Source organism: Calypte anna, chromosome 4B (assembly GCF_003957555.1).
Source record: "Calypte anna isolate BGI_N300 chromosome 4B, bCalAnn1_v1.p, whole genome shotgun sequence".
Classification (NCBI taxonomy): domain Eukaryota; kingdom Metazoa; phylum Chordata; class Aves; order Apodiformes; family Trochilidae; genus Calypte; species Calypte anna.
Window position 1 is genome coordinate 17,259,006 of NC_044249.1, and position 21,561 is coordinate 17,280,566.

The 21,561-nt window shown below is 38.7% G+C and overlaps 1 protein-coding gene across 1 annotated transcript in view; it reads right to left on the reverse strand.

Annotated features, from left to right (window-relative positions):
• The window catches only part of UVSSA (UV stimulated scaffold protein A), a 48,166-nt gene that overhangs the window by 15,392 nt on the left and 11,213 nt on the right, over nucleotides 1-21,561 (reverse strand). Inside the window, exons 7-9 of the mRNA XM_008501852.2 lie at nucleotides 11,781-11,892; nucleotides 2,321-2,495; nucleotides 942-1,094 (exon numbers count right to left, since the gene is read on the reverse strand). Of these exons, the coding sequence (XP_008500074.1) occupies nucleotides 942-1,094; nucleotides 2,321-2,495; nucleotides 11,781-11,892 (440 nt within the window). The remainder of the gene's footprint in view (nucleotides 1-941; nucleotides 1,095-2,320; nucleotides 2,496-11,780; nucleotides 11,893-21,561) is intronic.

Genomic DNA, 21,561 nt, shown 5'->3' on the forward strand with positions numbered 1-21,561 from the left:
ATGCTTTCCCCTGGCTTTTTTCTGCAAACACTGTGTTCACACTGCAATCATGGGTCAGTGTTGGTGTAGTGGAGTTTTCTGTGTTTAGTTTGTTTTTGGTTTTTTTTGGATGAAACTAAGTTAAGGCAATACTGCTGAGAATATGAGAGTCTGATTGGCCAGCCCATGGTTTTTGCATTTTCCAAGCCACACATGGTTCATACAGATGCTAAAGTTTGAGTGAACTTAAATGAAATGTATACACAGAGGAAAAACTTGGCACCCCAATTTAATATAAAAATATCATTGCTAAAAAGGGGTTTTAAAAACTGACTGCTAGAAAAAAGTTCTGATCTATACCTACAATACATTCTCCCCAGTATTACTAAAGCCTTTCCAAAGCCATCACTGTTTCCTTTCCAAGAAACACAATCTTCCCAGACAGGAATGGAGAGTAAGAGATTCAAAGTCAACATCTTTAAATGTCACCTTTCCTTGTGTGCCTCAGCACACATCGATTTCCTTAGTTACCACTCTGTAAAGTAAGGAAAAATACTCCTGACACATTCCCCAATCTTTCTGCTACCTTGTCTGCTATTTATTTAGACTGTAAAGTCCCCAGTAGAGGGACCATCTATCATACACTTGCATAGCAATTTGCATAAAGAGGTATCAATTTAAATTGGAATAAGTGCTGCTATGCTCCAAATAATACACAAACTTGAGAAGAGCAGAAAAATCTGTGCTTTGAAGCATCAAAGGATATTTAATTAGTGTCATGCCTTCTCAAAACAAATAACATTTTAAGGTAGAAATTCTGACTTTGCTTATAGGCCCTACAACACAAGGGAAAGAAGAAAATTAATTATCTAAAGAAATAGCAGTCATCCCGCTGCATGACCTCTGAGTACAAGTAAATCTGTATATTTGTTTAATTTATCTTAAAAGAAAAAGGGCATTACTTGATAATCTTCCCAGCACTTGGCTGATCCTGTCCCCAGTAGTGAAGATCTAATCCAAAAGGCATGAAGGGAGCTTTAGCTCTTTCTTCTTCCAGTTTTCTTCTCTTACTGTCAGGCTCTTCCAAGGCTGCTGGCTCAGCAGTTGAAGAGCCACTAGAGAAAATTGAGAAAAAGTCAATACAGAACAACAGTGACCACAACAACTTTCTCTTTTTAAATTTGATTTTCATGCCAACAGTCATATTATCTTAAGGACAACTGCCTTTACAGGATTCTCTCTCTCTTTTTTAATTAAAAAAAAAAAAGAGTACAGATCATAACACTGCACACTCTTAAGTACAGTGCACTGCACCAGGAAGCTAACTGCACATTTAGGTAAAGTTAAATAAAATGCATTATATACTGGAGGTGTAGAAGCCCCAATGATGGGAACAGAAGTGGATCACACACACTACTCTGCAACAAGAGCTATTGATGTGTCAAACTGTGCTCATGACCATGTCTGCAAGGCAGTGTCACAGACTGCAAAGTCTTTGGTTTTGTTGACAAAATTCTGTCTTGCAGATTTACAATATTCATTGTGCAACACCACTACAAAGCTCATTAGTCCTCAAAAACCAGATTACTATGGAAACCTTGGCTATTTTCTGACAGAGCTGCAAATGGTCTCAGTGACCTTACTGAAATATTAACTTTTACAAGATTAGAAACCAAATGTATACCTGAATACTCCAGAGTTCTGATAAAATAAACCCCTTTCTCTTTCTGAGATCACATCCCATTATGCCTGTTTTGGGGGGCCTGTCTGGTCAATGCACAGGTGTCCTTGCAGTAACATGCCACCAAGCAGATTACTCCAGTCTTATCCCCAAATTGCAGATGAATGCTAGACAAGGCTGGAATGTCACCAAGCTTTGAGCAGAATTGACAATAAATGTCTTTAGAATCAGTAACACACCTCCAAGCACCACTGACAATATAAGTCCCTAGAAGGTAGGAGACAGTTGAAACTACTTTTCTAATTTACTATCAGGATGTATTCTGTTAGGTTACAAACCAAAAATTACCACAATAAAATGAGATGGGCTTTTCAATTAGGAGAGGAGGGAATATTGTATATTTTCATAGACTCCAGTTACACTAAATAAAACCTAAACCAAGTGAGTAGTAAAATATTCCTTAAGAGCCTGGTGAAATCACTAAAAAAATCCCAAATATTAAGCAAGTGAATACATATCTCAGTAAAAGAATTGCAATTTCACAATGAAACCAAGGCAGCCTTAGCAGTTTGCTTAGTTCAGGAGTGGGTTTTTGTGTGTTTTATAAATAACAAATACAAGTAAGAGCAAGAGGTTTCTATTAGAAATAAAAAAGAGAACCTGGCACATGGAGATGGTAACTTTGGTAGTTTGTCTCTAATAAGTTTCAGTGTGGCAGCTGCACAGGTTGGATCCAGCTCATCTTCATTCCCTTCCAGCTGGGTGCAGGAGCTCAGTGGTGTTGGTCTTGGTGTCTTCATCTCTGGTGCTTTAGAAGGTGACAAGGGTTCCAGACCTGCAAAACAACTCAATGATGTTACTTCACCCTGAAAAGGAGGATTTTAACAATTTGTGTTTGCCTAAACTGCAATGCTGCTTTTTGTAAGTTAAGTTTTTGGTGTCACATCTGCCTGCTGGTATTTTATTTCTGTAGGCAAGGTTGTACCATGGTAGAAGAGAAGAAAGGAACTATTGGTACTACTGTTTAAGACCTTGAGCTCCAAAGGCATCTAAGAGCAGTAGAAAGTGAAAGGAAAGGCATACACACATGTACACCATACACCCATATCCTCCTGCATGCTAAAGTTAGTTATTTTTGGTGTCTCAGCAGAAAGCCCTGCTCAAACTTTGAGCCTGGCAAAGAGAAACCACTCTGGGAAAGGGATTCACTGGCAAGAATGGGAACCACCATCACTCACCACAGCTGGCAGGAAAGCACACCCAGTAAATAAACAAAGTGTGTGTGAAGAACATTCCTCTTCTGTGATGCTTCTCAGCTACCATACTGACAGAGCACAGAATACAAACAAAACCATCTTTTGTTTTCCATTTGTTAAGGGGCAGCACCACTGCAAACAGCTGAGTTTCAACTCCTAAATGCATCCACAAACAGAATTATCTACAGAACAGTCTTCTTTCACAGATACTAAAACACACAATTTGCCAAGATAAAATATCTAAGTGGTGGCAGAAGCAAGGAGGAGACTGAGAGCACTCAGGAGACAGCAAATGCCTAAGCTACACCTGAGGAACACACCTGCTGCAGGGCACTACCAGGCACTGATGCTCAGCACTACCAGCTCAGTGGTGGGGCAACTTCATTATTGTATAGGGTTAGATTAATTAGACAGCCAGCCCAGGCTGCAATGATGCTCTTAGACAGGCTGAGCAGTTACACATCTACCTACTGAGCTGGGGAAGCAGCTCCATCACCTGGCAGCAGAACTTTTCAGCCAATGACAGGTAAAAATGGGAAGATGTGATCCCTCACACTGACATACTGCACTACATTCTCCCCATCAGAAAGCCTTTTTATAAAAAGTGATTGAAATGCAAGGCCCCACTCCCCCAAAAAAAAGCAAAATCAACACAAGAAGAAGTCATGGTTTCAGACAAACGTTTTAAGAAAGTCACCTCAGCCTTCTTATTAAAAGCAACCTGAGTTTACCTGACATGTTTTATCCATTGGGACTATTCTCTTGCTGACTTCTAGCCAACCCTGAAGCTATATATTATCTTTGTTAATTTGTTTTGGTAATTATTAAATGTATCACAAGATATCAACTAAGGAAGGAAAAGGTAATATGGTATGACCTGCACTGTCAGAGGGAAACTGCAGGACCAGCAGTGCCAGGTAGCTTTGGTACACACAATATTTTCTTTTCAAAGCAAACCATATTTTTCACAAACAATATCAGACCAACTTGCCCTATCATCTTTCCACCTCATGAGGTCTTCCAGTAATTCATCCTCACCTTGAATCATTTGAATTACAAGTTTCCTTGTAATGGGGTGCAACAACACCCAAATAAAACAAATCCTAGTTTTATTCTATTTTTTCCAGTATTTATGGAAAGCATGATTGCTTGTTCACTGCAATGATTTTATGTGGGGGAGTGGGGCAGAGCAGGGAACAGCAGAGACAAGCAGTCAGCAACACATAGAAAAGGCAAGAGAGAGAGAGATGGACAATGTGACATTTAGATAGATAAAATCACATCTAAAAGATCAATATAGGAATTCTTAAGAGTTACAAACACAAAATATTTCCCCATTGATTTCTTATTTTAAACTATTAGCAGGAAAAAGCTAAAGATAAATACACTAGCACATGAGTAACACCACCTCTACTGTTGATTTAAAAAAAATATTTGTTTATACAATTAAATTTTGCTAACAAGACAGAAATTAGAGACACCATGCAGACAATGCTGGCTGAATGGTATCCAACACCAGAGTGGGTTTTTTTGTTTTAAGACATAGATGGGATTAAGTGCAGTTCTAGAAGTAAAATTTCTCTTAAGAATTCTGCCATTCTATTTTATTTAACACAAGTCCAGTACCTGGGTTCAAACTGATCCAATAGCAGCTTTTAGAAAGAATCATAAAAATGTTCAAATCCCCTTTTTTGTTTAAATTGACCAAGTGGCACCTATTTGCCTGAGGCAATAAAGTAGACCGTGTTCACAAGATAAATCAATAAAAGGAAAGAGAGAGGCTGGGGTTTCAGCTGAAGTTAGGCTGCTGAATGCTGACATTATTGATTTTAGCTAGTTCAGCTGGCCTTGTAATTAAAATGTAAATTTGAGAAAGAGATTATGTCCTGACAGAAATGATGGGATTAGGGGGAGATAAAAGCCCCTCAGTGAAAATTCAGAGAGAGAGCAAGCACAGGTTTCCTCAGCTGTGTGGACTTAGACAAAATGTAGCTACCTCAGATTCACTGGAGTTTAATTGAGACAGAATATAAAGTAGTATTATGGATTTCAACTTTCCTGAAAAAAAAAAATAATGTTTTCCATTTGTTGAAACTTGGTCACAGTGAATGTATGTGATTTATATGAGTACAGACTCTCTCCAAGACTGTCAGGAAAATCCAGAGTTCAGGTACAGTATTTCCCCACTTAGCCCTCTCCTCTGCTTGTAATGAAAAAACCTGCATCTCTTTTACTCAGGAAGCACAATAAGCTTTACTGCTAAGTGAACAGATCTTTGCCAAGCTTACTTCATATGGACTTGCAGACCAGAGAGTTCAAGTCAATATCTGGGGCATTGCTTCCCTACAGCTTCAGTGTTTCAGCATCAGTTCTCCTATACCACTCCAAACACAAATGTATGTGAGTAAAATTACCATAGGTGATCATAGAGTAGGCAGACCTAACTATCTCTGAAGGTTCTGCTATTCATAAGGAGTGGAGATTTTAATTATATGCCATTACTGAGAGATCATCCCTGTTATCTATACATTATGGTAAATCAGTGCATGCTATTTCAATTGTGTAACAACTATGTCTGATGGTTTTCTTAAAAAAGGGATTTCCAGTAACATTAATAGTACGCTTATTCTAAACACTAAACTCTTTTCTAGGGAGAGAATCACAACTGTGTGTTAACTACATTTTCCAGTTTGGGAAAAAGGAACCCAAATTTCACAGAGCAGTGAAACATAGAATCATAGATCGTCTGGGTTTAAAGGGACCTCAGAGATCATCAAGTCCAACCCTTGATCCACTACTGCTGCAGTTCCCAGCCCATGGCACTGAGTGCCACATCCAGTCTCTTTTTAAATATCTCCAGGGACGGAGAATCCACTACTTCCCTGGGCAGCCCATTCCAATGCTTGATCACCCTCTCCGTAAAGAAATTCTTTCTAATATCCAACCTAAACCTCCCCTGGCACAACTTGAGACCCTGCCCTCTTGTCTTGCTGAGAGTTGCCTGGGAAAAGAGACCAACCCGCCCCTGGCTCCAACCTCCTTTCAGGGAGTTGTAGAGAGTGATGAGGTCTCCCCTGAGCCTCCTTTTCTCCAGGCTGAACAGCCCCAGCTCCCTCAGCCTCTCCTCACAGGGTCTGTGCTGGGGTCCCTTCACCAGCCCAGTTGCCTCCTTTGGACCTGCTCCAGCACCTCAATCTCCTTCCTGAGCTGAGGGGCCCAGAACTGGACACAGGACTCAAGCTGTGGCCTCACCAGCGCTGAGTACAGGGGCAGAATCACTTCCTTGGACCTGCTGGCCACGCTGTTCCTGATACAGGCCAGGATGCCACTGGCCTTCTTGGCTACCTGGGCACACTGCTGGCTCATGTTCAGCTTCCTGTCAGTCCAGACTCCCAGGTCCCTTTCTGTCTGGCTGCTCTCCAACCACTCTGTCCCCAGCCTGGATCTCCCCATGGGGTTGTTGTGGCCAAAGTGCAGGACCCGGCACTTGGCCATGTTGAACTTCATCCCGTTGGAATCAGCCCAACTCTCCAGTCTGTCCAGGTCCCTCTGCAGAGCCCTCCTGCCTTCCAGCTGATCCACACTTCCCCCCAGCTTAGTGTTATCTGCAAATGTGCTGATGATGGACTCAATCCCCTCATCTAAAACATCAATAAAGATATTAAACAAAACTGGGCCCAACACTGATCCCTGGGGGACACCACTAGTGACTGGCTGCCAACTAGATGCAGCCCCGTTCAGCACCACTCTCTGGGCCCGGCCCTCCAGCCAGTTCCCAACCCAGCACAGGGTGCTCTTGTCCAAGCTGTGGGCTGACAGCTTTTTCAGGAGGATGCTATGGGAGACGGTGTCAAACACTTTGCTGAAGTCCAGGTAGACCACATCCACAGCCTCCCCCTCATCCACCAGGCGGGTCCCCTGATCATAAAAGGAGATCAGGTTGGTCAGACAGGACCTGCCCTTGCTAAACCCGTGCTGGCTGGGTCTGATCCTTTGTCCATCCTGCAGGTGCTGTGTGATTGCACTGAGGATGATCTGTTCCATGACCCTGCCAGGCACTGAGGTCAGGCTGACGGGCCTGTAGTTTTCCAGGTTCTCCTTCCGGCCCTTTTTGTGGATTGGCGTGACATTCGCCAACATAGGCAGCTAATTCTGCCTGTCCTTCCCCCTGCAAAACCTGATTTGTTGTTCCCCCTTAAAGAAGTCAGGTAATACCCACAAGTCCTTCTTTAGCCTAAATAGTATAATTCTAAGTCTCAAATCCAGCTCCTGAGAACCGTGTCTCCTACACTCCCTCATCTGCAGGTCTGCTTTCCCTGTGGTCTCCACTGAGCTGCTTCTCCATACAAGAATCTTCTCAATGTTCTTCTCATGCAGGAAGAATTCCCTCGGGAGGTTGTTGAGGTATGTTTAGCTTTACCTTTCTTATATAAACCAGACTTTTAATGGGAAACTTCATTCAAAGGTAGGATAAAAGAGCACATTACTACTATAGACAGTAACTAAAAGCATTTTCCTATTTCCTACAGAAAAAACAAAGTACATAAATATACCTAATCGAGAGTCAGCATAGTGAAGTATTTGCACACTTTATTTATTCAATTGGAGTATAAGCCTTCTTTCCCATGTTGATATGACATGACCCAGACACCATCAGATTAGGAAAGGCAGTGTGAGGACACCTAACCCATGAAGGGACAACCCTTTGTGATGGGATGGAGGAACTGTTTTTGAAGTGGACAGAACTACCCCTTGGGATTTATAACTGCAGCTTTGATCCTGATATGAAAGAAATCCCAAGCAGGCTTTAGGATACAATGTGAAGTAGCTATCATGGACCTGGAAACATTTTGGCTTACAGCTCAAATACAAGAGAAATAATCTGATTAACCAGAATTGAAATAATGGTTTGTGTTCTTGACTGTACAGCCATTTCTCATAGAATTTGCATAAGGATGAAACTTGATAAGCAGTAAACTGCCTCCAAAATACTGTTCCCAAGTCAGATGGGTTCCTCATGTCCCTGCTTGTAAAATGACAAGCCAAGCAACCCACAGCTGACCAGTAAAGGTTGGAATGTGTGAAATAAGTGGAAACAAGATGTTATCTTTCCCTAAAGCTTTCTTTTAAATGAGCAATGCCTCAAGTTTTGTGGGATTAGCAATACTACCCACACAAGGGCAAATTACTCCTCATGGATATGAGCAACATTGGTGCCAAGGGTGGAGAACCTGAGCAACCTGGTGAAAATTATTTTCACAGCACTGCTTCTTTATCAGCCCAATGTTCTTCTTTAGCAACACAAAATGTGTTTACAATGGCCCTATGGTACCACAGGATAGCTGGTGTCTTGTCTGTTGCAGACATCAGGTGCAAGTGTAAATAAGGATTATACAAATGGGAGGTCGTTAAAAGTCTGGTAATGCTAATTTGGCATGACACCCCTAATGGGTTATATCTTCACACTTCAGTTATCTAATCACCTAAATTCTTTTAACAAATTTACATTTCATCTTATACATGGAGATTCAAATTGGCTTGTTTAATTCTCCCTCCACCCTAACTGTACACATGCCCAGTAGATCTTATATACTAAATCTCATCAGTTTTGACATCATCACCATCAACTACATAGATACACAGATAATACAACTGCATGTTTATATAATTATGCCTGTAAAAATCCTCCTGTCTCTAAATATTTTTTAATTAAAGAAAAAAAACTTTTCAGATCTCAGGAGAACCTGCATCATCAGAAACATCAACTTAGCTTGAAATTTACCCTGTTGGTAGGATACTTCCATTTTCTTAAGATAAGTGAAAGGGAACAAGGTGACTTTTAAATCAATAACTTAAATGTCACATTTCAATCAATTTCCACAGTCATTTAAAAACTTTGAGTTCCTGATTAGTATGAAGCTAATCTGAGGAGCTGTTCACTTTTTCTGGTTTGTTGAGGAAAATCAGCAGTACAAGAAAAAAAAAACTTTACATTATTCATACCTTCTACAAAACACTGAGGTTTTATTTACACATGGAGGGTTTAGTGTTCTAGTTAGAACACTGCACTCACACAGACTTTCATTTTCTTAGCTCAGAGTTCTCATGAACTACAGAAAAGTAGCAATAACCCACCTGGACTATATTAAGATAAAATTAAAGTCACTGCTATGATAACTGCTCTTGCACTTAGAACAAAGAATCATGTTAATAATTAGTGGTGGCTGCCTAACACTCTTGATGATAAAGTGACTATGAAATCAATATATTCTTTTGTATTTTATTATGACAATTCACTTTTCTTAAAAAAAAAATGTGCCAAAGGGATGCTTATTTTGGTTTTACTTATTAAAAACATGCAGAACATAATCCAATAGAGGAAATACAGTTCTCAATTTTCTGCAGACCTGAAGTAGTTACACAGAAATCAGTTGATTTATCCAATAGTTATACATTGGCTTCTGAAATAGATTTTGAACAAGTAACTGATCACTTGGTCTAAGAAAGCACTTAAGCACACAAAGGCAGAAGAAATCAAATGCTTAAAAGATTTCCTGAATTACTTTAATTAATTATTTTCAGACTCTTTCCTGAACTGAGAGCTTACATAATGAGTTTTAATGGCAGCAAGAAGGGCTGAATGACTTCAGAAACATCAAGAACGGTTCCTTTTTTTTCAAAGTGCTATTTTTAACAAGCACATCAGATAAAAGAACAACCAAGTCTGACCATTAGCTCCTACACAGCTACATGCATACAAAATGAGCCAGGTTTTGTTTTCTGATTGATTGGCTTCTTCACTACAATATATTTTCCTATCAGCAATAGTTTAAATACAAATTGGGGATTTCTTAATTCATTTTATATAGATTTTAAAAATATTCTTGAGTAGAGAGTAGGCTTGTTCTCTTCCATGTGAAGGAATTCAAACAGCAGTGAAATATGTGTTAGTATGATAAAAAGGGTTGTAAGACACTATTTAAAAAAAAAAATTGTCCATGAGGAAGACAGGAGGAAAAGGAGAAAGGAAGGGAGGGAGGAGATGAGTACATTTCACTTCCAGTAAAAGTTGACAGGTAAAAAAACAACTCCCTCTCTTCCATTGCCTGACTTTTTTGAACATCCCACCATTAGCATTAATTAGAACTTACTCATTGATAAGTGCAAGACTGGGATAATTGGCATAGCCAGCATATTCTGGTATAATTTTATCTAAATATAATAGATTTTTTTCCACAAACAAAAAATTAAAACCTGCCAGGTTCCTGAGTTTGCATCCTACAGCTCTTCACCACTGTTCTGTGTTCTTGTCTAGCACACAAATCCTCTTCCCATTTTACTACATCACTACTTCCTGTTCCACTGTCCAACCAAGAGTTGGGGAAGGCTAAAAAGAAATGCCTGCAGACTGCTTCAAGGAACACATAAGCTACAAGTTGTGCCAAACCACATTGCAGCTACCTGGGATTTAGTCTAACCTCAGTCCTCTACAGAGCTGCTAATTTCCACATTTTGTAAGGGCTTGAGGAATGGAGCCATGAACCTCCTTCAAACCAAACAGAACCAGCCAGTTGGACTTGCTGCAGGTCCTTAGGTGGGGAACACAGACATACAGATAATCAATACAGGCTTTACTTTCCTGGGTATCCTGGTAGGTTAAGTCTAGATGGGGTAGATGGACTGAAGCAGTAGCAATACTCCACACCTAGAGACATCCTTGAGCTGACCCCAGACCACAGGTTATCATCACTGATCACCTTGCACTGTCTGTAACCAAATCTGATGGCAGGAAGGAGAATGTAAAAAGGTGACTTGAGCTACATCAGCTTGGGTTAGAACAGGTACATCCCCTTGTTTCAGCAAAAAGAAACATTTGGTCTCTAAAGGTTATAGCTGCAGCCTGACTTCTGGGATGGAAACTGCAGATGAGTTAAAAATAAGCACAAGCAGGATTGAAAAAGGCACAGCAGAGCCCCAGTCTTACAGAAATGCTTATGGAGAAATGTAGGAGCAAGAAACTTATTATAGAGCTCACAGTTTTTAACTTCTGTGTGATGGCAGCTACCCTCTCCTTCTCCACAATGTACTGAAATCTGAATCTTAAAAGACACAGTGCTACACCAAGGCAAAGCTCCAAACACTTAATAAACAAGATGTACAAAGCACAAGGAGTAACACCAGAGTTTAACCATTTGAGATTAAACTTTTCTCAGTAACTCACCCTTCAATTTCACAAGAGTACAATACAAGTATATATTTGTTTTTAAAAATATCTTTAGAATGAATTAAAAGAAGGCAAGATCAAGACTGTATTTTGTCATCTGGTATGTGCCCAGTGGTTGCAACTCTGCACTTGAATGTTGAGCTCTTTTTAACATCCTGTGGTAGCAATACCCAAAAACCCAAAAGCCTTCTTTTGGAGCTGTAAGTTGGCTGCTCTATGCAAGGAAGTGGCTGCACATCTCCAACTGCTATTAATGCAGATGACAGTACAAAACCTTATCCTATTTCAGACTGTTACCAATATTTCTAATATTCAGGCTCATTTACAGCTTGACTTTGCAATCCTTTCACTCCTATGTGTTTAGCACCCTTGTAAGCATGCACAGTGCTTTTTCTGGCTCCCAGCTACAGTGGAACATGATGGAATGAAATAAGCTTCTTGTCTCACTCACTCTTGCTCCTAGAAAGTATTTGTTTATCTAGAGCCAATCGCTGCTCCCATATCTATGTAATGACTTCCTCATAGCACTCAGAGATTACCCACACCACTGATCACTTTATTACTTCAGAATAGCTGTTTATTTACTTTAGTGCAGCAGTAACATGCAGGGATAAAGCTTGTCACAGCTGGGCAAACTCACCATATTCCTTACGCAGGTGGTCTGGAATGTGGGGCTCATAACCTTCCTTCTCAGGGACCTCCACAAAGTCATCTTCATCCTCTTCCTCATCGTCATCATCCAAGGCTTTCATCTACAGAGAGATTTTTGTTGTTTTCTTTTTCTTTCTTTCTTTTTTTTTTTTAATATGAAGATTGCTTTTAATATCCCTTCATGTTGAAAATACTTCACAGACACCTTGACAGCCCTACTGAGACTGCTCTAGGTCAAAAGTATTTCCCTAATTATGTATTTAACCTTTAACTAAGATTAGGGCTTTGCTTAACATTTTATCTCTAAAGCCATACTCTATCCTAAGGGCTTCTTTAAAGCCCCTTTTATATCCATTAGAACACATGCAGTTGGTGAAGTCTGAGCAAGTGTGAAGCTATAAAATAAAGCAAAAAAGAAATCTTAAAATAAGATCAAGATTTTATTTAAATGAGCAAATTATAAGGTTCTCTCTTTCTTTGCTTGATTTTAGCCATTTAGCTGAGCCCAAATAGTATGTGGCACATTAAATAGAATAAGAAATGGTTTAAGAGCTCAAGACCAGAGCAGACAAACAAGCAGGGAAGCTGATGGAATGGCAAGCTAAGACTCAAAGCAGGATTATTCAGACCTGTATACTATAGTTTCACCATGCTTCTTCACAACACCACCAAAATAATTTGATACACTCATTTCCCAACTAATTTGGTATATCCTAATCATTCATACCACTCAACTGCACACATAACTATGGTGAAGAACAAAAAAATGGGATTTTTAACATGCACTTGGTCTACATGGCAGTCTGAAACTGAGTATCTATGACAAGCTGAACAGTAAGAATGGATTTCCCACCAACTAACCAGGATAAGTCACTTAAATAAGTGGCCTCCCATGCAGCATTTCAGATAGCTACTATTGCACATGTGCCATCAAGTCTCCACTTTTTTTTCTAAGCTTGTTCCATACCTGAAAATTAATTTTTCTTCTATATTACACATAAGCTAAAAGAATCTGTGCCACCTCTGGCATGGGCAGTACTATCAGAACACTGAAAGCGCAAATGTCAGCTACCCTAAAGAGGCAGCAATGCTGGAGGTTTTATGCTTTATTTCCTTTGCCCACCTTGGGTGTCACCTAATTCTTCAAAACAATATAATTAGCACATTATTGCATGTTTGCCAGGCACTTTTACAGGTCTAGGAAATAATAGGGGTATCCACTAAAACAGCCTAACCACATGGTATTGCTTTCTCTCAAGTTCACTGCAGCAAGCCAAAGCAATAGATAAGGAATTGTATTATTTTTACTATTTTCAGTTCTTCTTTACTTCTCTTACTGCATCTGACTTAGGTTGATATTCATAGCAACTATTCACTGTAACAAGTACTGGAGGATACTGCAGGTTTTGCCTGCAGCAGAATTTTCCCAATTTAATTCACTACTCTAATCGTGTGTCACAGCTGAGTTCCTTTAAATCATACATATACTCTGAAACCAAAAAACCTAGAAACCAATCTTAGTTTATTGAATGTAGTTAAAAATTTTAAATAAAGAATATTTTTTAATGCAACTTTTTGGTAAGTACTGCTCGTAAGCTGGACTGAACTACTTTCTAATAAAGCTAATTATTTTATATTCCTACCCATACTGATACACATTAACACACACTGAACCAGTGGTAGGAGTTAGAAGTTCAGTTGTTCCCTTTGTTTAAAAAATGACTTCAATATAAGCAAGCTGCAGTTTTGGCAAAAAAAGAAAATTACTCTCCTGACAGATTTACTACTGTGTTCTTAGAAGAGAACACCCAATTAGCCTTCATTTTAAAATCAAGTCTTAGCATAATTGTGTTTGAAAGTGCCCTGCTGCCAAGGAGAACTAACAACAACAACATAATTTCTTCAGCCCAATTACCCCACCTAGAAATCTTCAGGCTATGCTGGAAGATCCTGCACCCTGGTTTACTTTTTGCCTTCCACTGCAATAATTTATCTTCATCTGAAAGAAAGGAGCAATTCAGGCCCTACCTGGCATGGCCAAGGCAGACACATCCTGAACCTGACCTTCAGAGAGGAAACCAAAATAAAGTTCTAATGCAAAGAAAGGGTCAAATATTCTATCACTGATGACAAACTCATAAAGGCACTAGACATGAAAGAAGAACATCTGTGTTAAACTGCAACTGCTAGAAGACCTTCCCAATGGCCTTTAGAAAGAAAAACATCATCAGGTTTTACTGTCTGGCCAAAAGAAGAGGGTTAGAGACTGAAAAGAATTTAGTTTCTTTGTATTTTGGTTTCAAGATTCTGTTGGTGGTGTCATCTCTTTTGTATCTGGTAGGGGCAATTTAATTAAATTTGAAAGAACATCCACTCCTTATTTCTCTAGCTTGAATCAGGGTATTCTATTTGCCATACTCAGGTTCCATTTCACATTTAGCTACTAAAAAAAATTTCACCAAGCTAAAAAAGCTAAAACTTGTCATGGATTATCTCAGTCTACAACTTTGTGCCATTATGTAAAAGCTGACTAACTTTCACCTTACAAAACAGGGAAACTACATTCAGTGTGTTTCCATAGTTTTTATTCTGAAGTAGTCTGTAAAAAATGAACAGCAACAGGTTTAAGAAACTGACAAATAATGTCAAACTAGTAAGATAAAGAAAACTCAGCTCAGACTGATCATTTAACCTAAATATCCAGGTCATACTTAAAATATCAGTGGGTATAATACAAATGTGCAGAACATATCTCAGAGGACCAGAAAGAATCCAGAAGAGTACTATTTTAAATTTAAATTTCTCCTAACTTGTTCCCATGCTGTTGGAGGCACACAGCTCTCTGTGCATTAGGATACCAAAATTAGGTGGGCTTCACTAATCTTCAGCTTGAAAACTGCATTAGAAGCAACTTTGCTCTATTGCCTGCAAGCTCTGAAACTTGAAAGCACGTGAAAAGCCTGATGGAGAAAAGGCATAATCAGATGCAAATTCACTTTGTTTAGGTACAATCCATGAACTGTGCATTCAAGTGCTATAGAAAACATTAATCATAGGAAACTGTAATTTTTGTTATCAGTCTAACACTAATCAAAAGGGAAACCTGTCACTACCACTGACCTGTGAAACGTCCCAATTATACTCTTTGGAAATGACAGGAGCACTTAACTTCCTCACTGAGTAAATGACGACGATCAATCAAGTTTGAATAACAATGAGCCACGGAGCTGAAAATTATTTTTTGTATAGAATCTACCCAGGAATTTATGAAAGGTGAAAAGCAACCCAAGGTTTTAGGGGCATTATGGCTTTCAGCTAGTGCAGCACACATCAAACACTAAACAGAATTTATGTGTTTTAATTTTCTAAAAGGTAGATGTGGACTTGGTGCTACAATGCATAACATATAATGCCAGATTTTAAATATGGAGGTCATTTTCATAAAATATTATGTTTATTGTTCACACCCTTGAATTTCCCTAGGGTCTTCTATTAAATTTAGATTATCTGTAAAAAAAATTAACTGTTTAGCTAACTATCAGGAATTAAGCCCCCTTTTCCCTTCAAGCAGATATAAAGTCTTTATTTTGAAGTAAACTTTAACAAGATAACTTCTTTATCTTCTTTAAAATACTAAAGTCATCACCAGTGGAAATAAAAGAAGTTGCACAGTTGCAGTTCTAACTCAATTCACCTCATTGCAGTGGGACCTCATCAGACCCATCCCATTCATCCTGTTTTGTTCCATTCCTTTTCTACAGAAAGGAGCAGAGCTCATGGGCAACATTATTAGTCAGAAAAGTATATTTTTTTAATTCCACTTTTCAAACCAAGAAAGCTCCAAAGCAAGCCCTACAGATGCAGTATGAAAGTTCAACCACCTACTCTATCTGCTATTCCAAAAGGTAAAGCTTTTCAGTCAATTAAAAAAAAACAATCTAACAAAACAAAAAATCAACTATGAAATAAGAACAAACATTTGAGTGGCAGAAGTAGTAAATTATAATCTTTAAGAAATGAGTGGTTAAGTGCTTGCAAACAAGATGAACAGACAATGATAAAAACAAGCAATATGCCACCTTTAGTGTGCCATATCTGAGGGAAGTAAAGTATAAGTTGAAGTGATGAATTCTACAACATAAAGTTTTTCTTGCAGTGTACAGAATTAAATATTTTTAAGATAAGGAGTCACACAACTGCTGTTTCCTAAGTAACCTGCCAAAGAACATGGAAAGAAGGCCCCATTTTCAAATCCATTGGAATTACTAAGTGATACAAGGGAAGTCAGCAACAGTTCCAGCCTTTACAAAGAAAGCAGGGGAATCACCCAACCACCTTCCTCTGTCACTGGGGGATGCCCACCTGAAGGGAGAGGAGACTCCCAGACACCAGAGACTATTAGCACCATCACTGCTCCTCAAGTTGCATGGAGAAGGTACATTTTCTCACTCAGTGTTACTCTGCTCTATAATGCTGATATTTATTTATTTATTCTGTTACCCAAATGAATCATGCATTGCAAAACTATGTGCTGGGGGAGGTTAACATGGTTATATTTACTGAGTAGGTATCTCACTGTGAGAGGAAACAGAATTTAGCTAGACAATTTCCATATTCTTTGACTGAACTTACTTGCATATGAGAATACAGGCTTTTTTAAGAAAAAAAAAAGGGGGGGGACAGAAAATATGCATGTATTACTTTCACTAAATCAGACTTAGAATGTCTTCTCTATTCTCTTAATTTTAATGCAAAATTTCAAATAGTTCTTTTCCAGCTACACAATGATAATCAAACATTTTACTCCTTAACTCATTAAATAATTTGAAAAAACCCAGATGCTTCCATTATCAGTCTCCATCTTACTAAAAATACTCAAAACGAATACTGGATGCCAAAAGAAATGCAATTGTACCTTTTACTTCGGATTCAACACTCTGAGAGCCTCCAGCTGCTAATGCAGCTCAGTGCAACCACTGCCCCAGTTAAATGCCTTGCTCATCCATCCCAAATAGTGATAGATACTAAAAAGAACCTTCCACCCACCACACAACACGTGGGAAGATGTGAAGAAAAGCTTTTGGTCCTGTTCCCAGTTATATACAAATTGACTGCTATATTCTGTTAAGAGGATTTAAAAACCTGAGCCTCAGCAATCATAATTAAAGCAAGCAATAAAATGACTGAAATGCACAATGCAATCAGTTTACAGGACTAGATGTACAGCATTCACTAATTCTTTTAGAAAAAGAAGGAAGAGAAAAGATAGCACACTAAGTCATAGCTACTTACTAAAACACCACTTGAAAACTACAGCTGGGACCATTAAATAAATTTTGCATGGTCTAATTAACTTGGTTTGTAATCTCAATTACTTTTCACCCAAGAAATCACTTTTGTTCAGTTTTATGCGTGTCTGTTTCCCTCTTTTAAAAAAAATGATGTAAGGCATCCTCAGACAAGTGAACTCTAAACTTCATTTGTCTTTCAGCAGGCTTGATGGCTATGCATTTAAAAACCCATTCTATCTTATAAACTAAAAATTAAATGTACTCAGCTGTGATGGTCGTCATTGCATCTGCTATTTATATGCTAATACCCTCACTGGAAGATCTTGCAAATTATTCCACCATGCCAATATCTCATGTGCATCTACTCAAAGCCAACTAACTATTTTTCTAGAGGCAGAAGATTTTGGTTAGGGAACCAGAATATTTATAGGCATAGCACCCAGTTAAAGGGGGAACCTTAAGCAAATACACTTTTTATTCAGCTGCAACACAAAATAGGCTTCAGTCTTCTGAAATGAAATTTGAGGCTATTCTGCCTAAGCAAACACTGACTGGGTAGAAATAATTTCTTCAGTGCCAGTAATAGAATCTGAGTAATCAAGCAGTGTATCTGACACATAACAACTTTTAGAAGTTCCTCCTTTTCTAACTTTTTATATTATCCAGCACAGAATGAAACGGGAATAAATGCTGGCATTGTGGCAGATTTCAGAATCATGCAACACAAGGAACATAAAATACTAAAAGAGCTGTATTTATAGGGACCCACACACACACACACTCCCTCCCCTTTGCTCCATGATTTGAGCATAAATTCAACCCTAGATGACTGCAAAATAGATACATGGTTCAGGCAAATCACATTTTATGTTTATCAGTAAAAGTATCACTGTTCATTCTATTTGCACTTCCTCAACAGCACACAGGCTACTTGGCCAGGCTGGTTTTTATTTAGAAACACATGTTTCACACGATTGTGTAATTTCCAGAAATTAGTAAAAGAACCCTAAAATCTTCAGCCTGACAGCCTAAGTACAATGTTGGAGAACCAGAGTACCTTGCTCCAAACTGCTTTAGCTTTATAAACAACCCCATGAGCCAGAATATTTAAAGCAATGTACAAAAGCCACAGTCCATGAGTACTGTCATAGCCCTGGAGGTGCAAGCTTGAGATTTACTCAAGACTTGTGTCAAAGCCCTCCCCATCCCACCCAGTGATAAACAGCTTGGATATGTACATTGGGAGGGCAGGAGTGGTGAGGTGCAGTGCACAAAAGGTGTTCTATCACTTGTTACTGCATCTCTAGACCAAAGCAGGCTTAAGATCCCAAATATGCTTGGGAGGGATTTTAATCAAAAGAAAAAAAAAATCAACAAAAATTTACTCAAACCAATAGGTCTTAAGGAGCAATACAGTTAAAAAAACCCAACCCTGGATCTTAATGAATTATTGCTTAGAAGAAATTAATATGTCCAATACACATGCATTTACAGTTTCAAAGAAGACAGCAAATAAAAGTGGTCAGGCAAATGCTATCTTGGGAAGATACTGCTACTTCTGTAGCAGTAACCACTCAAGATATATCCTCAGATGTATTTTCATACCTCACTTGGTTGCATAAATAATCTTAAGCCTTTAGAAAGTAGATTAAAAAAGCAAAGTTCTCTTACATAGCCCAAATTTTTCATAAATTCCCTCAATTAGAGGAGGTATAACAGTTTTATTTAATCCAAGTCTAACTATGCCTTTCCTTTCCATGCATCTCAGAGAGCTAAAACAGAAGCCTGCTACCCTTCATCATTAAAGCTAATAAAGTTCCCCAACATAAAAAAACCAACAATACTCCAACAAGATTCATGATGACCACTTCTATTTGATACCTATATTTAATTTGTTTTATCAAAAGTGACTGTAGTGCTGGTCCCTTAAATGTCTTTGTGTAATATTTATATAAAACTAAAGGTTATGTCTTCCTTTAAGAAGTACAGGAAAGATTTTCTCCCATGGAGTTACTGTACACACTTCAGGCACTACATTTTATTACACAACAACAACAAAAAAAGTATTTTAAGAGTAATCTCTGATATGGCTTTTTTCAGCCAGTTTTTCACTCATGCTAGGAGATGACCTAATCATATTCCATCAATTTGAACCCACTGATTAAAGTAAAGATTGACCTTCATAACTGGATCTGCATTACCCAAGTTTATTCAGTTACTGAAAGGGACATTCTCACAATCCCAGTTTAATGCTGCTACAGAAATTGTCTTCTCTGGATTAGGTTCCACTCAGTTCAGGACCTCACTTCAACAGGAGCTTTATTGCTGCTGCATGGGAGGCACTGGGAATGAATCATCAGGGGAGAAAAACAGAGACAGGACTATCCAGTTTGATTGCTGCTGGTGTTCAGACCATCTTTAAGCCAACAATACAGTTACCACTCAAATAAGTTGCTTCCCTGTTCAGGTTCCACTAGTGGTACAACAGCAACCTGTACAAAAAACCTGCCTGCCAGGAGGGAGGTTTGGGAACTGTGTAACACACTAAGAAATACCTGGTAGAACTTCATGTTTTGGGCACTGTAGAATGAAATAAAAAATTTTAACAAAAGAAGAGGCAAGCATGAAATAGTGTTGCACACATTACCTGTGTCTTGAAAACCAAAGCTGGTTTCTTCTTAACTCATGGATAACCACCAGTAAGGAAACTCTGCAAAGTGCCTACTCAGTTTTCCATTCATCTTAACACAGAAGGAAAGGTTTGCAGGTCAGAATTTGCCGAGGTGTGATAAAGCCTGCAAAGCTACAAGCCAGGTGTTGTGAAATCACATTCACAGTCCATGCTCAGACACCAGTGCCCAGAGCTGAGATCCCAAGTTGTTCCCTATTCCTATAAGCTGAAGGAAACCCCTCATTTTCATGACTAAACAAAGAAGCTGTCACATAGCCACTCTAAGGGCTACAAGTGTTGCCCTGAACAGCCACCATGCTCCAATCACCCCCCTCTTCTTTCAGGACTGTTCTCTACACACTTTTTTCTGCACACCAATTCAGATGAAATTGTTTAAAGCCATTAAGGCTGTAGTGAGGTTCAGGACTGGCTACATCCATTCATGGACAAAAAGTTGCTTTATGGTCTGATAACTCAAAGGTCAACCAGAAATACCTCTCTCCTTTCTCCTCCAGAGAGAAGCCTTTAGGTTTTCTAGGGCTTTTCATCTAGTCCAAATTACTTATGAGATGAACAGTATTCCTGTGACACCCTGAAAATATTTTAGGCAGCATTTTGAATTATTTAATTCCTTTATGATTCACAGGCCATGATAACAGGTAAGTTTTAGAGCTGAAGGAGGAAAAAAATCTCATTATTAGCCATATTTTTATTATAATTTAGGAAATGTGATTTTCATCTAAATACGATATGAAGAGATTCCCATTAGCACTCATTCATGCAAAAAAGTCCTACTGCATTTGATGGTTACCATCTATCACTATGACCAGATCAAAACCATGCTACTAAAACTTTGCCTCCACCACCAATGCACACATGACCCTGTCAGGAGACAGCCTGCCCACACATACACTGCAAAATCAGCAACTAAACTGCAGCTTACTTCAATGCTCACATTTATGATTGAACCTTAGCCACACATTTATTAAAAATTATTTCAGATTCTGTGATTTTAACAGACAAACAGATATATCAATTAAGAAAAGCTAGTTTACTAGAGGCAATGGGTCAACAAAATAACTATGCAAGACACACATTGCCTTAAGTATATTCCTGATTGTGGATTTTAGGCACAAAGAGATAATTAGATGTGAATATATTTACTTTAGTACTACTGCATTAAATGAATTTAAATGTGCCTGTGTGTGCCAAGTCTGAAAATTTCCTTCCTTTGCCATATCTATAAATATGCATTTAGCAAAGCAACTTTACTGAACCTCACAAATACATTTAATTCACTTCAGTATATTGCTTCCCCTTGCAAGGTAGGATGGATAAAAGCAGGAAGCAAATTTATATCCACTGCTCAGAGAGTACATGCTGCTCAGTATTCATAGATGAATCAAGGGAGATGACCCTTCAGCCTGAAAAACTTAAATACTTAACATAAGGGTTAACTTGATGATAGAGACATCCTACTTTATTTTACACTCTATTAGAAGAGCTCCAAATTGCACTGTGTGACCTGTGAACTAGGGAGGGATCAGAGGTCGTCACAGTGACAACTTTAGGAATTCATGGCCAGATCTGCATAACAAGGTATTTTTAATAACTTTGTAACAGCAGCAGGCTGCATACAAAATGCAGAGCATAAAATATACCCTGGCAAGGTTCAGCTCTAGAAGGAAAAACAAAGCCCAAAGCATTACAGGAGTATTGTTTTGAGGTTACTCCTATAGTGTTTTGCTTTATATCAGTCCTACATCCTGGTAAGACTTAAAAATCCCCCAAAAATCTTTTAGCTGAAA